This window comes from Scyliorhinus canicula, chromosome 18 (genome assembly GCF_902713615.1).
Source record: "Scyliorhinus canicula chromosome 18, sScyCan1.1, whole genome shotgun sequence".
Classification (NCBI taxonomy): Eukaryota; Metazoa; Chordata; class Chondrichthyes; order Carcharhiniformes; family Scyliorhinidae; genus Scyliorhinus; species Scyliorhinus canicula.
The window spans coordinates 14515738-14536933 of NC_052163.1; the positions used below are offsets into that span (position 1 = coordinate 14515738).

The 21196-nt window shown below is 41.1% G+C and overlaps 1 protein-coding gene across 4 annotated transcripts in view; it reads right to left on the reverse strand.

The window, feature by feature from the left end:
- Window positions 1-21196, reverse strand: part of LOC119953583 (E3 ubiquitin-protein ligase rnf213-alpha-like) — a 198139-nt gene that overhangs the window by 73092 nt on the left and 103851 nt on the right. For all 4 annotated transcript variants that reach the window (XM_038777977.1, XM_038777979.1, XM_038777980.1 and 1 more), the window contains 7 exons: window positions 18445-19618; window positions 16808-16998; window positions 13428-13583; window positions 6740-10324; window positions 6174-6310; window positions 5273-5368; window positions 502-620 (listed from right to left, as the gene is read on the reverse strand). In XM_038777977.1, the coding sequence (XP_038633905.1) occupies window positions 502-620; window positions 5273-5368; window positions 6174-6310; window positions 6740-10324; window positions 13428-13583; window positions 16808-16998; window positions 18445-19618 (5458 nt within the window). The remainder of the gene's footprint in view (window positions 1-501; window positions 621-5272; window positions 5369-6173; window positions 6311-6739; window positions 10325-13427; window positions 13584-16807; window positions 16999-18444; window positions 19619-21196) is intronic.

Consider the following 21196-nt stretch of genomic DNA (forward strand, 5'->3'; position numbering starts at 1 on the left):
GACTACATATTGATTAAATGTTACACAAAGGCAATATAAAATGTACACAAACCCTGAATCACGTTTCATAATTTACCATTTCAAAGTAGCCACTGGATGTTGCGATAGCTTGCAAGAACATTATTATGGTTATCTAAGCCAAAGATGTTCAGGATAGGTGGATTGGCCACGCTAAAATGCCCCTTAATTGGAAAAAAATTAATTGGGTACTCTGAGAAGGGCTCAGAGATATTTTACAGGGCAATTCATGGTGATTCGATAAAGAGTCTGCTGGATTTAACAATCCAGACAGGTCCCTAATTTAAAGCAGACGACAATAATGTCGCAAATAAAACAGTTCAATAATAATTCACGGTCTTAGCATAAACTATTGCAAAGATTTAGATGCGCAACCACCAGCACACAAACTAACTCCATGCTCGATCAGTAAGGTCGCTTTGACCCAGGAATTTTGAAGAAAAAAAAATTTAACTTGTGGAAAAAAAAATTCAATTTCTTTACCTCCATGAAATCCTACGTATGTTGATCCACCTTCCATTCTTGGCAATTTAATGATGAAATACACATAGACTGTCCAATCATCACTTTTGTTTTTACTGATTTCATTTATAGCAGAGTACCTACCAAAAGAGCAGGGTATTGTATTATAACAGGTATAAACTGAGTTCAGTGAGTAATCTCTTATTCACCAAAATCTGTGGCTTGCATGCAATGATCTTTATATCCATGAGCCAACTTTCTCCTCCTCAATGATAAAGTGATTGTTTTTACTCATCAGTTAGAGGATCGTTTCTATCCTTTCTAATCAGCACTTCCAGTTATTTTCTACTTCCATTATTTATAAGTCTGGAAATTTACAGGAAACCAACTTTACAAATGTTAAAAGACAAAATGTACATATTGCAGAACAAGCAAAAACAACACAAAAGACAAAGTTTTTCTTCATCAAACTCATGGATGCAGAAAAATAACGAGGAAGAGATAATTATTTTTAAAGGTTTGGGAATGAAAAATGAGAGATTACTCCATTTTAGCGGTTTTAAATTTATTTTTTAGTATTAAAAAGGGTAGCAGCATAAATGCAAATATTGCTGGTGGAAATACTCATTACAAGAAGAAATAGCAGTAAATTAATGATTCTCTACCCAGACATGCAGTGGGTGCAATTGCAAAAATATGAACCGAGCTCCCAGCAATATGTAATTCCAGTATTCAGTGCCAGGAGATCACATGACTGTTTAACATGATACATACTTAGGAAGAAAACCCAAGTTCAGAATCATAGAATTCCTACAGTGCGGAAGGAGGTCATTCAGCCCATTGAGTCTGCACCGAACCTTCAAATGAGCACTCCACCCCTGTACCTAACCTAAGGAGGCGAATGGAGTTTTGTCCTTCACTGCTAGAGGGATGGAGTTTAAGACTAGGGAGGTTATGCTGCAACTGTATAAGGTGTTAGTGAGGCCACACCTGGAGTATTGTGTTCAGTTTTGGTCCCCTTATCTGAGAAAAGACGTGCTGGCGCTGGAGGGTATGCAGAGAAGATTCGCTAGGTTAATCCCAGAGTTGAGGGGGTTGGATTACGAGGAGAGGTGGAGTAGACTGGGACTATACTCATTGGAATTTAGAAGGATGCGGGGGGAGGGGAGAGAGAAGATCTTATTGACATATATAAAATTATGATGGGAATAGATAGGATAGATGCGGGGAGGTTGTTTCCACTGGTGGGTGAAAGCAGAACTAGGGGGCATAGCAGCAGAACTAGGGGGCATAGCCTCAAAATAAGGGGAAGTAGATTTAGGACTGAGTTTAGGAGGGACTTCGTCACATAAAAGGTTGTGAATCTATGGAATTCTCTGCCCAGTGAAGCAGTTGATGCTTCTCCAGTAATGTTTTCAAGAAAGAAATAGATAGTTTTTTTTGAAGTATAAAGGAATAAAGGGTTGTAGTGTTCGGGCGGGAAAGTGGGGCTGAGTCCACAAAAGATCATCCACGATCTCATTGAATGGTGGAGCAGGCTTGAAGGACCAGATGGCCTACTACTGCTCCTAGTTCTTATGTTCTTATGTAACCTGCACATCCCTGGACACTAAGGGGCAATTTAGCATGGCCAATCCACCTACCCCATACATCTTTGGACTGTGGGAGAAAACCTACGCAGACATGGGGAGAAAGTACAAACTCCACACTGACAGTGACCCACGGCTGGAATTGAACCTGGAACCCTGGCGCTGTGAGGCAGCAGTGCTAACCATTGCGTCACTGTGCCGCCCCGCGAGTTCCCATTACTAAATTCATTTCAATAAAGAGGATTTTTATGAAAAGACTATTTTAAGCAAATTTTGATGGGAGCTGGATACAGAATTAAACTGTGGGCTGTGTCACAAATTGGGAGACCCAGGTTAATATTGTTGACATCTCGGTCATTCCTCAGGGAATGAGTTGCTTGCCTTGACCAAACTTGTACTAAAGTCTCTCAGGACAAAACCAAGCAGGTTAGCACACTCTCCAATTTTTTTAAATCACTTGGGCCCTTTTCCTATCTCACCACAATATGATAGCCATCCACAGTTGCCTCTCATTTCTCTCCTATTTGCTTCATATATTCTCTGAGCAGATCTTGTTGCTGAGATCCACCTCTGAAAATTCCATTTACTACCAACATGCTAATGATCAACTTCCTTTGGTGGTTCTTGTACTCGCTGACATTGTGATTGTTTCTCTGCTTTTCCTGCCGAAACCAGCATCATCTAAAACAAATCTTCAACCGCTCTCTCCTTGCAAACTACCATCTAATCTCGAAACTTCACCTTACTACCGTGTCTGTCTTTCCAAACAAACTTCATGCTTTCCAGTTAAGCTTCTGTTCCTTTTATAATAACTTCAACAATTAAGGTGCATTAGCCTCCATCATTCTCCTTGACCCTTTGACAAAGTCTGTACCAGCTTCTTCCAATGCCTAACATTGTCCAGATCAACAGTACTGATCCTTACTTGGAATCATTCTTAAGCACTTGATCATAGTCAGAGCATCTCCATCAAGAGAATTGCTTATTGGCCTGTTACCCTGAAGAAATTAACCATAACCCCTTCACTTCCTCAATTACCAACAGCAACATTGGTAACATTACCAGCAGTCATGAGGTCCTTTCATGTATAGTGTGCTGATAACACCTAGTTCTTCAGTTTTGACCATGTTTTGTTTCTACCTTTCCACTACTCTTCATGGTCTGATTTTATGTTGTCAGACTGCTTGTTCGACATCCAGTATTGGATGAGCTTTGCATCTTCAGCAGTGATCCCACTGCCCACCGCAGCCAATAACTAGCCACAGGCTAAACCATCCTTAGTGTCCAAAACGGTTAAACTGAGTTAAGGGGATAGGGTGAAGGTGTGGAGAGCTGTTTCCATGGGTCGCGCACTCGATGGGCCGAATGGCCTCCTTCTGCACTGTAAATTCTATGTCTAATTCACTGGTTCAGGCATTTATCAACTTTGGTGTCTTATTTAAGCCTGGCTGAGCTTCCAACCTCACCACCTCTCAATCAAAAAGACTGCCTACTGCCACTTCAATAGCACCATCCACCTCCAAACGTATCACAGCCCATCTTCTATTGAAACCCTTGTCCATGTCTAAAGGGACTACAGAATCCTCCCGTACATGTACTGTAAAATGTTAGCATGCAGATACAGCAATTAGGAAGGCAAATGGAATGTTGCCCTTTATAGTAAGGGGAATGAGGTACAAAGGTAGGAAAATAAAAGTAAAATACTGCAGATGCTGGAAAAAACTTAAGTAAATGCAGCAATGCTGGAAATACTCAGCAGGCCTGGCAGTATCTGTGGCGAGAGAAGCAGAGCCAACAGATTTGAATAGTATTCTTCAAAATGAAGGAAGGTAGAAATGTGATGGATTTCAAGTTGTTAAAAGGTGGGTGGGGTGGGGGGGGACAAAAGGGGAGGTCTGGGTATGTGTAGAGGGTGGGAGAGATTAAATGACAAAGATGTCATGCAACAAAAGGCAAAAGTGATGATTGCAGTAAATAAATAAAGCATTTGTCCAGAGTTGGTGTGATTATTAAAATAAGAAGTCTTGCTACAACGGTGCAAAGCATTGGTATGCAGGGCATTGGTAAGACCACAACTGGAGAACAGCATTTAGTTTTGGCATCTTAGTTTAAGGAGGGATATACTTAGATTGAAAGCAGTTCAAAGAAGATTCACTAGGTTGATTTCTGGGATGAAGTAGTTGTTGTGTGAGGGAAGTGTAGACATATACTTGTTGGGAGTTTGGAAGAATGGGAATTGACACCAGTGAAACCTATAAGATTCTGAGGAAGCCTGAAATTATACATACCAGGAAGAGGATGTTTTTCCTTGTGGGAGAACCTTCAGGGAGCGCAATTTCAGAATAAAGGGTTTCCCATTTAAGATAGAGGTGAAGATGAATCACTTTTCTCAGAGTTGTGAATCTTTGGAATCCTCTTCCCCAGAGAGCAGTGGAGGCTACGTTATTGAATATATTCAAGGTTGAGTTAGAAATAGATTTGATCTACAAGAGTTTGGGGAAGTAGGAAAGTGGAGTTGAAGTTGATCTTATGGACTGGCGGAACAGGCTCAAGGGCCAAATGGTCCACTTCCAGTCCCTACTGCTTATGTTCTTAGTTGGGCATTTTCACATGACTAGTCAACAGCTCTCCTGGCTGGCTTCCCATTCTTCACCTTTAGCTCATCCTGTGTTTTTACACAGCAAAAGTTTATTCCTGTGCTCTCTGAACTCCATTGCTTCCTGGTCCTTCAATGCCTCCAATTAAGTTTATTATTCAAATGTTTGATTCTCCCCATGATCTCAACCCCTCCCCATCTCTGTAAATTCCTCCAGCCCTAAATATTGCCTGAACGCTGTCCTTCCCCTCTTTTCTTGTACATTTTCATTCCCTTTATTGTATCACGGTTGCCGAGCCCATGGCCTGGTCTCTTTAGTCCATCTTCTCCCACTCCTTCCATTAAGACATTCCTTAAAGACCTGTGCAGTTATGTATGTTCACTGTATGATGATTTTGGCAAATTAAAACTTGGGAGCTTTTCATTCATTCTTTAAAATATAAAAAGGCACATTGTATCTTCAAGAACGGAAGTCATATCACTTTGCAACTGCAGTGACAATGCTAAAGAACAGAAGAGCCCAAAACTAGATCTACGTTCTTCTAATTTATACCAAAGGAAGAAAAATAAAGTAATAATGAGGGCAGAGAACAGGTATGATACTCACTTTGCAGAGGCAATCAAATTTGCACTTTGTGAACTGTTTTCAAAGTCTGTTTGGACAAGCAAGATTTTGCTTCCATGGTTGGAATCAACACAGTGCCTAGAGACAAATAAAATAATTAAGGACATTTAACTCGGTCAACATTTTGCATTCTTTTAAACATTGAGGAAGCAAGAATTAAGGAGGGTTCCTCTTGGAAACAATATTGATCAAAACATTAGTTATCTGGTGAGCCACACTTTTTTTGTGCGAGGACCTGTATTATCTACCAGGGAAAAAGACAGGAAACTTTATTACAGCTCATCCAAGTAAAAGCATATAATAATTGCAGAGCCCCCAGAGCATGCAGTCATTATCAAGTACATTTATCTATTACCAACTATTTTAGGACACATTGATTCGCTACGCTAAATTCGCCCTTAATTTGGAACAATAAAGAATTAGGTATTTTAATTTTTTTTTTAAATAGTAACATTTGCACTGTAGAATAGGGATATCGTTATAAATTATTGGTCCAAAGAAATACAACTAGATGTTGCAAAAACAATGGCATAGACAATTTATTGTCACGTTTGAATTCTGATTAAAAAATTAGATTTGCAATGGCTAAAATAATAGAACTGGTCTGAGTGGATGAATGGTCTGTTCCTATTTGTATGTGGAGCATTTTTACATTTTCAAGACCCTCCCGTAACAAGAAAGGTAGCAATTTAAATTATTGCAATAAAAAAATACCTGGACTAAATTTAAATGTTCAATGTTTTCACCCACTTTGTGTAGAATACAACTTGTGCTTTGTGACACTGGCAAAAAACAAAGTGACCATTTGCTGTTGCCGCTCACTGAAGATAATGGTTAATTAGCAGGTAACAGTTTAATATGCGAGTACCAGTTGATAACAAACCTTATTTTCTTCAGAAACGAATGTTCTGTGTCAAACTGCTGCAGTGAGAAACAGAAGACCGTCTGAATACTTTCACTTACTTCCCTTTGCAAAAATTCAATGTCAGAAGCTGTTAGAAGCCGTGAATAAGTTGTAAGCTGAAACAAAAAATACAGTTCTTCAATTACAGGTAAGAATGCAGTGGGTATCACAATCCTTTGTGTCCCAATAAAACCTACAATTACAAAATTGAGTCTTGTGCTTTTAACACCAGCCATGGTCTTACCAAGCAAGACCAAAATTGACAACTAAATACCAAATTGCAAATACAACTATAGTTAAAAGGTAGATAAACAGAAACCTGAAGTATTATATAAAGAAATTTAATTAAAAGGTCACTTGCAAACAATACATTAAAAGATTCAAATGTTTACGCCTGCCTTAGGAAGTCAATCAAGTGATAAGGGGGATTCTCTATATTGAATCTGCATTATAGTTAGACTGAGACACTGTAATCCAATAACTGACATATTTCTATGCTACTGCAATAACATAGAAAAATATGTTTATCATTACATGTCGCTTACCTCAGTGTAAACTGCCCAATGTTGAATTTTGGATTTGATGTGAGAATGGATGAAATCCGCAAGGGAATCGTGATGCTGGTCTACAAAGTACTTCTGCATTATCATGTCAGCTTGATATGAAGGAAATTCAGAACTAGATAAACGAACCACAGAATCTGGGGTGGCACAGTTCAACAACACACATTGTGCTTCTTTGAGAATTTCCTCCCAAGAACCTTCAGTCTGCTTCAGCCTTTGAGTCAATTGTGAAACAACAGATGCACAGGTGTCAGAGTGATAGCCAACAAACACATCTGATGGACTGTATTCCTGCTGCCTTCCATGGATCGAAGCATTTCTGGGTCTGACTGCTGTGAAAGTTTGCACCCATTGCTTCAGCTGTTTTACAATGTCCCTTTGATCTCTATCAAGAACCGTGTTAATATCAACGTAATGCTTTTCAAGCCTATTGATAAGTGGAATTGGAAACTCTTTGTAGACCACCTCCTTCTCTTCTATAACGATCAGTCTAAAATCTGGATGGACTCTGCATTTGACTCTATGGGTTCCCAAGCCCAAATCGACATACTTCTGTCCTCCAAGGTACACATAATATTGATTCAATGCATCATAAAGACTTTCGTAAAGATTCTGCAGATTTAACAGAACCACTGTTTGCCCAGTTTCCATGCAAATCTTTACCCGGTTGATGTTTCTGCAAATCTGAGTATATTCTTGATCTTTGGGAAAACTGGACCCAAAGATTATCTCAGGCTGCTGTCTTCTGGAGAAGAACATCTGCTGAAGTATTTGAAGGGCTGCGTAGTTTTTGGTTAGAATGAGCAAGTACCGACATTCGCTGTCACGAGAATCAGCATATATATTGTGACTGATCAGTTCCAATGTGTCAATGCCATCACGGGAGGCATTCTTGAGTACAGGCTTGAAAATGTCCATAACATTAACATCATCACTTCCACTGAAATTACGCAACACAATTTGCACCAACTGCTCTGGGGTTGGTTCTGACTTGGTGGCTTTTGAAAGTGAAAAGACCATTTTTATTAAGCTGTAATAGTCACGCAGCCCAAAAAACTCTTTACTTTGTTTTTTGCAAATAGTTAGATAAGCTTCTGCCAGGCTCACAAACAAACCAAGCACCTTTCTCTGTATCACAGGGTCAGAAGAACAGATCCCTTTGGCACTTTCAATCAGTTCTTTTTTGTCAGGATCCCCTCGGGACACAAAGATTCCTCTATTCATTTTAGCAGGATCTAGAGCCCAGTTGGATATTCCAATGAAACCAACTTTTTTGTGTTTAAGGGGGTCATCATCAATACACCCATCTTCCAGAAGTGGATGAAGAGTTTTCAGCGGCATTTTTGGAGAATCTTCAGCGAGGCCAATTTCATCCAAGACAACGACTGAAACATACTCGTCAAGGTTCTTCCCTTCTTGGAAACGCGCACACTGTTTAAATGTATTAATGATTCCCTCGGGGGTAGAATGGGGACTGCACTGAAATGACACTAGGTGGATCTGCTTTAGGTCTTTATACAGGTCAGAATGAGCTGCTTGTCCCTGCATGGCATCTGCTACAATTGTTTTTGCAAGAGACTTTGAACTGCCAGGTTTTCCAACCAAGAACAGTGGGATTTTCAGTTCAATGCAAATCACCATCATGAAAACATTTTCTTTTAATGCTGAATTTCTTGCAATCGTTTCTCGCAGTGGTACACCACTCAATAAAAGATCTTGAAGGAGCACAAGTTGCTCCAAAAACTTGGCAGGATTACTGTACGGTGGAGGGAGGTGACGGCAGATGGCTCTCCGATATGGGTTCTTCTTTTCCAAACATGCATGATAAGAAACTCCGAGTGCCAACACCAAACACCAGATGACTTCATTGTTCAATGCAGTGTGCACACTCCTATTGGCTTGACCTTGGTTCAATTTGTGCAACAGCATCTGCCGTTGCTCATAAAACCAAACAAACACTTTCATGCACCTCTCAACGTCGCGAAGACTGACAAAACTGCACTCATCTTGCTGATGCCTCATGAAATGTTGTGACGCTGACAAAACATCCACTATGCATTTAATATAGGTAGAGGGAACTGAAATGGACTGAATCAGCCTTTGAACGATTTGCTGGATGTACATCTTCTCAGTGGCATCATTAAGTTGCCCAAAATCCCACACCAATGGGATCATACTTGGTGGCAACGCTTGTACACGATAAACAAGTTGCCTCAAAGGAATAGATCCCAGTTTATCTTCTGTATCATCTGCTCGAACACGGTAGCCTAACCCAGCTGACTCTAAACGCTTTATCATTTCATCTGTATGTTTTCGATAGGGATTGCAGGCTGCTATTATTTGCAAACCTGTATTGGGAGTTGAAAGTTCCCCTTCAATCATCTGATCACAAAGAACTTCCTTAATGCAGCTAACAGCTTCAGTTGTATTGGCTTCATCAAAAAATAGAATGGTGTCAAAATCAAAATTTGCCTTGTTATACATGGCGAGAGCTTCTGCATCCTTAATTTTTGAATAGATCATGTCCGCAGTTGTTCCACCATGAACCTTCACTAGTTTCATGTTCTCAGTGTTAACACCTGCTTTCCGCAACTCGCACAAGTACTTGATCAACCTGGTCTTGCCACAGCCAGTCTCGCCCATGATAATCACAGGAATGCCACATCTAAAACGCATGTGAATCGCAAGAATTTTTAAAATATTATCCGTGGTGAGTTCATAGGTTTCATCAGGGTCCATTGGCCACTGAATGCCCAATACTGTGCAAAGACGCTCAATCTTTTCACCACGTGGAAGCTGGTCAAAATCTGTGTTGAACGGGACTCTTTGTAGGAGTAAACCTTGGTACAGTTCACGAGTCATTATATTTGGTTTAATAATCTTACGATTTGATGGATTTATAGCATCAATCCCACCATTGCCATTTTCTTGGAGGTGGAACCCAATGAAAGTCATCGATGTATGGTCATCGTTGAAAAAAATGTACGGGTGCGGTTCCGACTCCCACTTCTTCCTCACAAGAAACGGTGCAAGATCTTCTTCATTAACACCTTCTAGGTTAATGGCTTCCCTTCCTGGACTCTGGTCTGATATGCTCAGAGAAGGTGTTGCAAAATCTCTCGCCATCAAAATCATGAAATTAACAACAAAATTTTTGAATCCTTGCAGAGTATCTTTGATAAAATCAAAGTCACAAAACACAGAAGTTTCACAGTCCTTTAGCTGCAGATTAAGAAAACAGGCAAAATTCCGCAACTCAGACCAAGAAGGATCCATCACCCCACAATAGATCAGAAACAGCTGCAGGCACTCTACATGGTTGCCTTCAATAGTTCCCTCTGAGTAACTAAAGGTATCCAGGTTTTCTTGGTTTTTGAATCTTCTGAGATACTGATATGGCCTCTGAAATGCCTCACTCTGAAACTCTTCAGCATCCACAAGAGGATCAAGGTCATTGCATGACAGATTTTCAGATTTCCTTACTTCCTGTTCAAGTACTTCTTTGGGTGGTCGACAATGTACTTTGGGAAAAACATCCAAAAAGCCGTGCTTTGGCATTTGGGCCCCCTGAAATGAAAAGACAGATAATTGAATCAGAACATCATTCTGAATTGCTAAGTGTAATTCTACTGTCCTTTCCACATGCTCATTTTTTTTGCTTTTTACAGAAAGACATCAAAAACAGTTCAATTATATTTAGTTGCTTAGTGGCACAGGACTGGACTATTGCTGAACCACGAAACATGCCGCTGGCGTTTTTCGTCTTGGACTCATCAGGACAGGCACAGCAATGCCAAATTTCAAAGCGAGCAACAATTTATACTCCTGAGAAAAGGGCGACCATTGTTTGGCAAGTTTATTCCGATTGGTTGACACCTTTCCATGGAGAATGCATCAGGGGACTTTTTCCCCCATTCCAATTCGGTTCCCACACCTAGTGGTGCACTAAGGAAGACTTTTGTCCATTTCCATCGCTAATAATTCCTGGAACAGGTCGCGCGTATGTCGCCAGAGGCTTATAGTTTGAGGAGCTGCAAGCGTGGCTGACCAGGAGTCTCTCCCACTCTTTCTGCCAGCCACGAGTGTGCCTGGAAGGATTTACAGGTTGACAAACCCAACCTGTTGGACTGTGTTATGAATCCACCTTCCTTGGACATCAACTTCTGGGGTGTGACTTGAAGCTGGTGCTTATGGATGAGGGGCGGGGTGGTACCCACTGTGCCACAAGACCTCCACATTGTCCCCCATGTTACAAAAAAAGTGTGCAACGCCTGGACATGTCCATTTTGCCTGCAGAGAGCAGGTCCCTGCGCATGAATATATGTAGCTGCTATCAAGGGTAAGTGAGCCACATTGTCAGCCCGACTGAATCTTAAATTGGCTGCCAGTGTAATCCGCAGCACACATTCAGCAAGTGCTGTCCAATTACGGAATCACATCTAATGTTAGGCATTATGTTGGGTTTTGCAAGCACAGGCTGGTTGAACCGGGTCAATACTGTTCCTATTGCAAACATCTAGCATACAGAGGAGGGTCCTTCTGATGGGCATTGTTGTTTGATATATCCAAAGTACATGACATCACACCTGCACTGAAATTCATATGCCATTTGAGGGATTCTATGATTTGACTTCTTGTGTTGACATCACTACATTTACTAGAATGTTGCCAGGGCTGGAGAATTGTAGCTACGAGGAGTGATTTGGGTTGTTTACCTTAGAGAATGCTGAGGAGGTGACATGATTGAGGTATGCAAAATTGCGAGGGGTAGAGGTAGAGTAGAAAGGAGGAACCAATTTCCCTCGGCAGAGAGTTCAAAAATCATGGGACATAGATTCAAGTCGAGTGGCAGAAGGTTTAGAGGGGACATGAGGAAAACATTTTTTTTTCGTAGAGTGCAGTGGGTGCTTGGAATTCGCTGCCCGAGTTCGTGGAGGAGGCAGAGACCCTACACTTTATCTGCTGTAAGTTGCAGGGCAATGGGCCGGGTGCAGGAAGATGGGTTAGAAAGCATTTGGGTGTCATCATCATAATAATAATAACAACAACAATAATAGTAATAATAATAATCGCTTATTGTCACAAATAGGCGTCAATGAAGTTACTGTGAGCGATAGCATAGTGGTTAGCACAGTTGCTTCACAGCTCCAGCGTCCCAGGTTCAATTCCTGGCTTGGGTCACTGTCTGTGCAGAGTCTACACGTTCTCCCCATGTGTCCGTGAGATTCCTCTGGGAGCTCCGGTTTCCTCCCACAGTCCAAAGATGTGTGGGTTAGGTGGATTGGCCATGCTAACTTGCCCATAATGTCCAAAAAGGTTAAGTGGGGGTTACTAGGATAGGGTGGGGATGTGGGCTTGAGTAGGGTGCACTTTGTACGGGCCGGTGCAGACTCGATGGGCCGAATGGCCTCCTTCTGTACTGTAAAGTCTATGATAGCTCATTTTTGTGTTTGGTGGAATGTCTTTTTGACTTGAAAGCAGTATCCTGTTTGTGGAAAATACCACTTGTGTTAGTGCTGTATGATAGCAGCATGAAATGGCTAGCTTCACCTGTTGCTCAAAAATGTCAAGATATCTTACCCTTCCCGGGTAATCTGTGGTAGACTGGGTCCTTCTCAGGTCCACGATTGGTGGCCTTAGGCCCATTAGAGAGTATGTGCTTTCCACAATGAACATCTTTTCAGGGTAGCCATTGTCCCACAGGATAACTTTGTTATGGCCTATTCAGCATCAAACTTGCATGATGAACAAATGGCTTGGGTCTTATTTAGGAGCTGTCAACAAGGCCATTCTTATAGCACGTGGAGCTGTAGGAATCCCAATGTATATTTTGGCTTGTGACAGTAGGCAGTAGAATCATAGAATTTACAGTGCAGAAGGAAGCCATTCGGCCCAATGAGGCCACCCATTTGGATTTCCCAATAACTCTTGTACATACTTATCTTGCATGTTTTCTCGAAAGGAATCCAGATTCCTCCAACATTTGTACAATGTACATATGACATGGCTTGCACTTCCACATTTTTCCATCAGTGCCCATCAAGTACCCTTGGAAAGAGCACCCTACTTAAGACCAAACTCCACCCTATCCCTGTAACTCAACCTAACCTTTTGGACACTAAGGGGCAATTTAGCATGGCCAATTCACTGAATCTGCACATCTTTGGACCCACGCAGTCATGGGGAGAAAGTGCAAACTCCACATAGTCACCCGAGTAGGCAGAGGTGGAGAATCCATTGGTGCTATTTTCCACTAAAATGATGCTGCCATTAACTCAAAAAGATGCTTTGCCTAATACACAAATGAGTAACATGGTATATGAATTTCAATGCCGGTACAAAGATCACACATCTCGATGACTAGCAGTAATCAGCACATCCCTTCGGCAGTTCACAACAGAGTATTGAGCATACTTATCCAACCCATGCTTGCAAAATTAAGTATATAATATCAAACATGGAGGCAAAGTTAATCAATTTGACCAAAGTGGAACGAGACGATCATGGTGGTGGAGCAAAGGTTCACCTTGGAATTGAGAGTGACACCAAAATTACAAACAGTTTGGTTCAGCCTTAGGACATTGGCCTGGGTGATGGACAATCAGTGACTAGAAACAGAGTGTGCAGCAGGGGCCACCCAATTGGATTTCCCAATAACTCTTGTACATACTTGTCTTGCATGTTTTCTCGAAAGGAATCCAGATTCCTCCAACATTTCTACAATGTACATATGACATGGCTTGCACTTCCACATTTTTCCATCGGTGCCCATCAAGTACCGCAAGATGAGTAGTTTAAAAAGAAACTCGCATAATCCTTTCTGTACCTGAAAGAAAAATACTTTGATTATGAGCTAAATGTACAGTAAAAACAAAATGTTAATACTTAGGATGTGCAAACAGCATTTCTAATGGAGTCACGACAATGCATTATAGCCTGTATTCCTTACAGGTATATTGAACTTCTTAAGAGAGACGTGTCTTCAAACAAATGCAAGCAGAGACAATTGAAAGGGGAGATAGGAAAATGCAGAGGCTGAACTTTAATCTCCTGCAGTTAGGGAAACCATGGAGGTTGATTGTCACATCCCAGCAGACTCCAAAACCCATCTCCTGCTGATGTATAGCTCAGAGTGTGGAAATGGACCGAGTTCGAAGAAAACTGACTCTGAGGGGAGAGACACATTGTTTGTTTCCTTCCATGAGTACACAGGGAACTGGGATAAAAAGCCAACTGCAGACCTGATCAGTGTGTACTGCGATGTCAATGTGTGTGTCACAGAATCCAGAGACAGCAGTTACGTCATCCCTGCAGCTTGGATGCAAATATTTCTCTCTTTCTCTCTATGGGTGGACGACAGCTCAGCAAAAGCCACAAGCGAAATGAAATCAGACAGTTCTTCAGTGACCCTGCAGAATCCAGTGTCTCCAAACAAACTGTTTTCCTGCCAAATTCACCTCGATGGAATCACTCAACTTAACCACTACAATGTATAATGATCTACGCTCAGCCAAAGACGGATTTGTATATTTTGTCATTTTATCTGGACATTCAACTTCTCATCTGATCAGTGTGTGAATGTGCGTGTTGTGTTATTTATTATTTTCTCATTTTCTTTTGGTAACAAATAAACTTACTCATTCTTTGACTCAAGAAAGCCCAGTTAAATTCGCTCTATCTAAAATACATTTGGACTGGGAAAAGGTATTCATGGCCGATGTGCGTGTGTGTGTGTACATGCACACGCGTGCATGCGTGTAAGTAAAACAAATTCAAAAATGTGATTGTGGAACCACAAAACACAATTAGCTCTCAATATTCTCAACTGATCTAACTTTACAGTGTGGAATGCTAAAAGTGGGGACACTGTTGAGGCATTCCTGCAATAGGCAATTAATTAACAGGATACTGGGCGAGTGCAGCATGGCAGCGCAGTGGGTTAGCCCTGCTGCCTCACGGAGCCGAGGTCCCAGGTTCGATCCAGGCTCTGGGTCACTGTCCGTGTGGAGTTTGCACATTCTCCCCGTATTTGCGTGGGTTTCGCCCCCACATGCCAAAGCTTGCAGGGTAGTGATTGGGCATGCTAAATTGCCCCTTAATTGGAAAAAAATGAATTGGGTACACTAAATTTATTTTTAAAAACAGGATATTGGGCTGAAAAAAATGTGTTTTTTCAGTACAATAGTCCTATTCTGTAGTATTCATTTTCAGCAAATGGAAGTAATCAACATAATTTATTTAAAACAGCATTTAAATAATAATACGGAGCCATTAGGTTCATTTAAATATGTATGGCCTATTTGAAAGCACATTCCCCCCCGTGCCCAAGAGTCACCTGCCGCATCAGCAAAGCATCAACCGGGCACTCATTACTACTGGTCTCCACTTCGTGATAGCCATTCCGGGGGTCATGAACGCCATTGGAGCACCTGGATGGTCAGGGACCTGGCACATTAACACCCTGGCATGCCCCCTTGCAGTGCCAACCTGGCACCTATATGCAATGGACTGAATTGGATGCTTCTCCCAGAGATGGGTTGGGAGGTGATGGTAAGTGGGAGGGGGACCTTATAATGGGGCAGGATGGGCGGCATGGTGGTGCAGCGGTTAGCACTGCTGCCTATGGTGCTGAGGACCCAGGTCATTGTCTGTGTGGAGTTTGCACATTCTCTCCGTATCGAAGTGGGTTCCACCCCCACAACCAAAGATGTGCAGGTTGGGTGGATTGGACCCTGCACTCCCAATTCCCCCTGTTAAAGTCCAGGATGGAACGGGTCAAAGAATCATAGAATCCCTATCGTGAAGAAGGAGGCCAGTCAGTCCATCAAGTTTGTCCTGACCCTTCGGAAGACCACCCTACCTAGGCCCAGTAACCCCAGTCAACCTTTGGACAGTTAGGGGCAATTTAACATGGACAGCCCACCTAATCTGCACATCTTTGGACTGTGGGAGGAAACCTGGTGCCCCCAGAGGAAACCCACGCAGACATGAGGAGAAAGTGCAAACTCAGTAGACAAAACTATTGTCTACAGGAATAGTGCCAGAAGACTGGAGGATAGCAAATGTTGTCCCCCTTGTTCAAGAAGGGGAGTAGAGATAACCCTGGTAACTATAGACCAGTGAGCCTTACTTCTGTTGTGGGAAAAGTCTTGGAAAAGTTTATAAGAGGAACAATTTGATTAGAGATAGTCAACACGGTTTTGTGAAGGGTAGGTCGTGCCTCACAAACCTTATTGAGTTCTTCGAGAAGGTGACCAAACAGGTGGATGAGGGTAAAGCAGTTGATGTGGTGTATATGGATTTCAGTAAAGCGTTTGATAAGGTTCCCCATGGTAGGCTATTGCAGAAAATACAGAGGCATGGGATTCAGGGTGATTTAGCAGTTTGGATCAGAAATTGGTTAGCTGATAGAAGACAAAGGGTGATGGTTGATGGAAAATGTTCCGACTGGTGTCCAGTTACTAGTGGTGTACCACAAGGATCTGTTTTGGGGCCGCTGCTGTTTGTCATTTTTATAAATTACCTGGAGGAGGGCGTAGAAGGATGGGTGAGTAAATTTGCAGACGACACTAAAGTAGGTGAAGTTGTGGACAGTGCAGAAGGATGTTACAAGTTACAGAGGACACAGATAAGCTGCAGAGCTGGGCTGACAGGTGGCAAATGGAGTTTAATGCAGAAAAGTGTGAGGTGATTCATTTTGGAAGGAATAACAGGAAGACTGAGTGCTGGGCTAATGGTAAGATTCTTGGTAGTGTGGACGAGCAGAGAGATTTCGGCGTCCATGTCCATGGATCCCTGAAATTTGCCACCCAGGTTGAGAGGGTTGTTAAAAAGGCGTACGGTGTTAGCTTTTATTGGTAGAGGGTCAATCAGGAACAATAATTCTTTTTAAATGAGCTCAATCAGAAACCATTGAGGCATTACAAAACTTTTTCAAAGCCTTTAAAAAATGATTAAAAATTACAGTTGTAAATCTAAACTTTCTAACTTAGACATGTATCACATGTAGAAATAAAAAACCTCAAGTTCATTCTTCAAAAGCAAACTTACAGAAGAAGTGATGTCAAAATGAAAAATCATGGGCTCCTTCTCATTTGATGATTTCATCAATGACAAAACGGTTTGGAGAACTTTATTTTCATCGATTCGTGGCTCTATTAGACGGATGGTTTTCAACAGGTTACCTTTCCTGGTTTGTTCTTTCAACGTTTCATGTAATCTCTTAACATAAAGTGATTTCCCTTTTGAAAAAAAGTTTTTTTTTTTTAATAAACTTCTATTTAACTTAAAATCTTTCCAGCTTTCATTACAACCCAATCCAGAAACTATTCAGAGACAGTTCAAAATCAGGTCTTCAGAAATAGTACACCCATCTCAGTTTGGGAGTAGGGACGGCCATTTTTTTCTATGACTAATTCGGCCTTTAAATTAATTACCCAAAATTATTAAATCTTACATTAAAATGTAGGCAACATTCAACTTAATACAAGTACTGCATAACTTGAAAAGAACTGTTACTTTTATCAACTGGAGCATTGTTCTGAGCTTTGATTTTTAATAAATCATATTTCAGGTACTCTACTCAGTTGTCCAATCATCAGTTCTAAAATAAACCTGGATCAATGAGTTTTTAAAAAATTATGAGTACCCAATTCATTTTTTCCAATTACGGGGCAATTTAATGTGTTCAATTCACCTACCCTGCTCATCTTTGGGTTGTGGGGCGAAACCCATGCAAAAACGGGGAGAATGTACAAACGCCACACGGACAGTGACCCAGAGCCGGGATCGACCCCAAGACCTCAGTGCCATGAGGCAGCAGTGCTAACCTGCTCGCCCTAACCTGGATCAATGATAAGTAATGATAAATACAAAGGCAGCAATTTACTTTATTTATTAGATTTTACAAATTTGTTTTGTGTTTGTCCACACCTGTACTCAAACCAATCAGACCAACCATAAATGATAGTTCCTTCCTTGCTCATTTGGCACATAATTCCTTATTCGTTGTTCTTTAAAATTTCTGACGGGTTATGTGACTTTAAAATGGAGTCTAAATTTTGGTACCTTGCTCTGGCCCAACTAGCCCGTGCCCCAACCCCATTTCGCTTGTAGATTTTGATTCTCCTTTCCTGCTGCAGTAAATGGGATATTTGGCTGAGCACCAAATTCTCCGTCCTCGCTGGCAGCGGTAGCAGGGCGGACTCGCAATGGAGAATCCCGCCTGTAGTCTATGTGTACCACATCATTGTTGGTTGATTAGTTAGAACATACAAGTTGCAGTATTGAACAAAAATGTATCAGTACGCAGTAACTAATAGGAATGCACAAAAATAAAACATTTGTACAGTACATAACTCCTCATATATGCAAAATGATGTAAACTTTTAACTGAATATTTGTAATTATTTGAGAGATGACTGCTCAGATTAAACTTTATTTTTAAACACAGTATCACAGTAAAAATCCTCCATTCTATCTTGCTGGCGACTTAAGATCTTCTATTTAGTTCGTATGAATCTGCCACTTTCCCACCATTATTGCCTCCCTCCCAGGTTAACAGTGATCTTACAGTTACATTCTAAGTACTGTTGTACCATACATACACATGAATGAACCAGCAATATGTTTTGAGACTTCCCAAACTCACTTCACTTCATAGCCAGCAAAAATAGGAAAGAACTTACCAACTCCAGCTCTTTTGGAAGATATGATCCTTACAAACATCCTATCGTTAAACACAGAAGCCGCCGATGAAATGGTCGTTGCAATTCTGTAGTGCGTCTGTAGGTAACTCTGGATTTTCTCTAAAGGTTCATTAGGAATTACATGCACCTTGTATCGACTAAATGCAGATGGAATGTAGCAGTGCTCCCTCTCACAATTGCATAATATGACCATTTTATAATCTGGCGGACTCTCCAACTCGAAACTTATGAACAGTTCTTCGCACCTTACACTGACGTCATAAGTCAGTTCATCTGCATACAAAAGTGCATATATCTTGGAACCTTGGCAGCCAGTCAGGCAGCGGCGCAGAAACAGCTCTACTTGCTCAAATGTGGTTTCAGCTGTGCAAAGCAGTACTTCATCATAAGCAGGCAATGGCTGATCACTGGAGTACATATATACACACAAAGCAGATGTAAGCAATTCAGAGGGTTGACAGACAACAAGATTAGGTTGACCTTTCTGAAAGCCAGGTGGGAGAGCTCTTGCAACAGTTTGCTTTGTGCCAGCAACAATATTAAGAAGTTGACCAAGCGTGTTGACATCCAGACAGTTGGACAGAAAATAACTCATATTCTTCATAAAGTGCTCCCACAACAAGTCCATCTTTTTCTCCATGTCTTTTTCTGTTGCTATATCTTGGATACCTGCTGCAGTTTCACTATCCTCCCTGCCACCAGCTAAAGGCTGGTTTCTTGTAAACCTACTTTCTCCAAAAATCTTCTGCAAAGCTATCCTTACATCTTTGGCAGTACAGTCAGGGTTAATGAAGGACAACATCATCAGGATTTGCAGACTAGTGTAATTCTGGTCAAATAACTCGGTGCTGAGGTAAACAATCTGCTCCGCTGTATAGAAGTTTAAATAATAATATTGGGATCTTTGCTGATCCATATATTTCTTCCACTTTTCCAGATAGGTTTCCATCTTTTTGCAGAGAATCGGAAGCTGTTCAGTGACATTTCCAATAGCATGAATCTTGCTGACGACACTCAAGTTAAAATCAATCATCATGCAAACCTTTTTCTCACTTGAGCAATATACTTCTGTTTTCCAATTTCTAAATAACATGTTGCCAGCTGAAAACAGACTGATGAATGATGCTGCAAGCCGTTGAATATTGGCAAACACCTGCAGACAAAAGAATGTATTTATGTAATATAATCTTTATTAATGTCACAAGTAGCTTACATTAACACTGTAATGAAGTTACTGTGAAAATCCCCTAGTTGCCACATTTGGATAGCTGTTCGGGTACACTGAGGGAGAATTCAGAATGTCCAATTCACCTGGCAAGCACGTCTTTCGGGACTTGTGGGAGGAAACTGACGCACCCAGAGGAAACACACGCAAACAGGGGGAGAACGTGCAGACTCCGCACAGACAGTGACCCAAGCCGGGAATTGAACCCGGGTCCCTGGCGCTGTGACACAATAGTGCTAACCACTGTGCTGCCATTTATGGTTTGCAGCTTAAGTCAATGTGAGAACAGTTAGAGCACATGTAAAATAACTAATTGTACATTTTTTTTGTATATATTTGACAAGTTTCAGTCAATAATGCACCATCTCAATGATGGTTTTCAAATAAGGCAAAAATATCTAAAATTTTCACGTTTGGCTCCACTAGCCACTAGGCTGAGTCTTGATATTTTTAAGTCTTTTATTTCACATTCAACCTAGGAACTGTTTAGAAAGTTATCAATATATATATATTTTTAAAACTTACTAAAGAAAAAGAGGCATAATTTATCATGGACTTTCATGATTGCCTTAAATACAGAAAAAATAAGATATATACATCAATGTATTGTAAGGGCGCTTCCCATTGATTCCCTTATTTCCCATTTGTTTTATTTTGCTGTTATCATTTTTGGTCCATGGATGTTTCATGGACATGTTCCTTTAAGTTGAGCATAGGAAGTGAGGAACTCAAAAGTTACAAAATAGTACACTGTGCTAGCTTTCAAACAGCAGAATTCAGACTTTTTGGCACCGTGAGAGCAGAGGGACCCGGTTTGATTAGTTGGCTGGTGACCAATGAATTGGTCAAAAGGATGTATTCTGCCTGCCGACCTGCGGTGATTGGGTCCTACCCGTGTGGGGTGGTGTTCAGAGAGCCAGGAAAAGAATAGTTGGGGTCTGGAAGAAGCCGCGATTCTCTCACCATCTCTCCAGAAATGCTGCATAGCTGCTGTACTTCTGAACATACAGAAAACCTGGATGAATCTACAGTGAAAACCTTTACAAACTGAAAGCGGATACCTCAAACTGAAAGCCTAGACTGAAGGAAGGTGTGCTCGAAGATAACCATCTGTAACAAAGACTCTTATCCTTTTCATCATTAATTTTACACTTCCCCCCCCCTCTATGTTTATTTGTGTCTTGTGTATGTAATGGGGGGAGAGGGGAAGAAAGAGAGCGTTAAATAGAGGGGGCTTAGGAATTTGATAATAGTTAACCAGTTGTATTTTCTACATATTAAATTATAGTTATTGTTATTAATAAAATTGTGTTTAAACTTACAAACCTGGTGACTGTAGTTATTGGACAGCCAAGGGCCAAATACTTTTTTCCTAAGAATTATTTGTTAATTTCAATTGACCGCACAATAACCAGGGGGTTTGTAACAGTATTACAATACTAATGTATTGTCATTAATAATAATGTACTAATAATCATTGCACTGCCAATGAAATTAAGCTTTCCA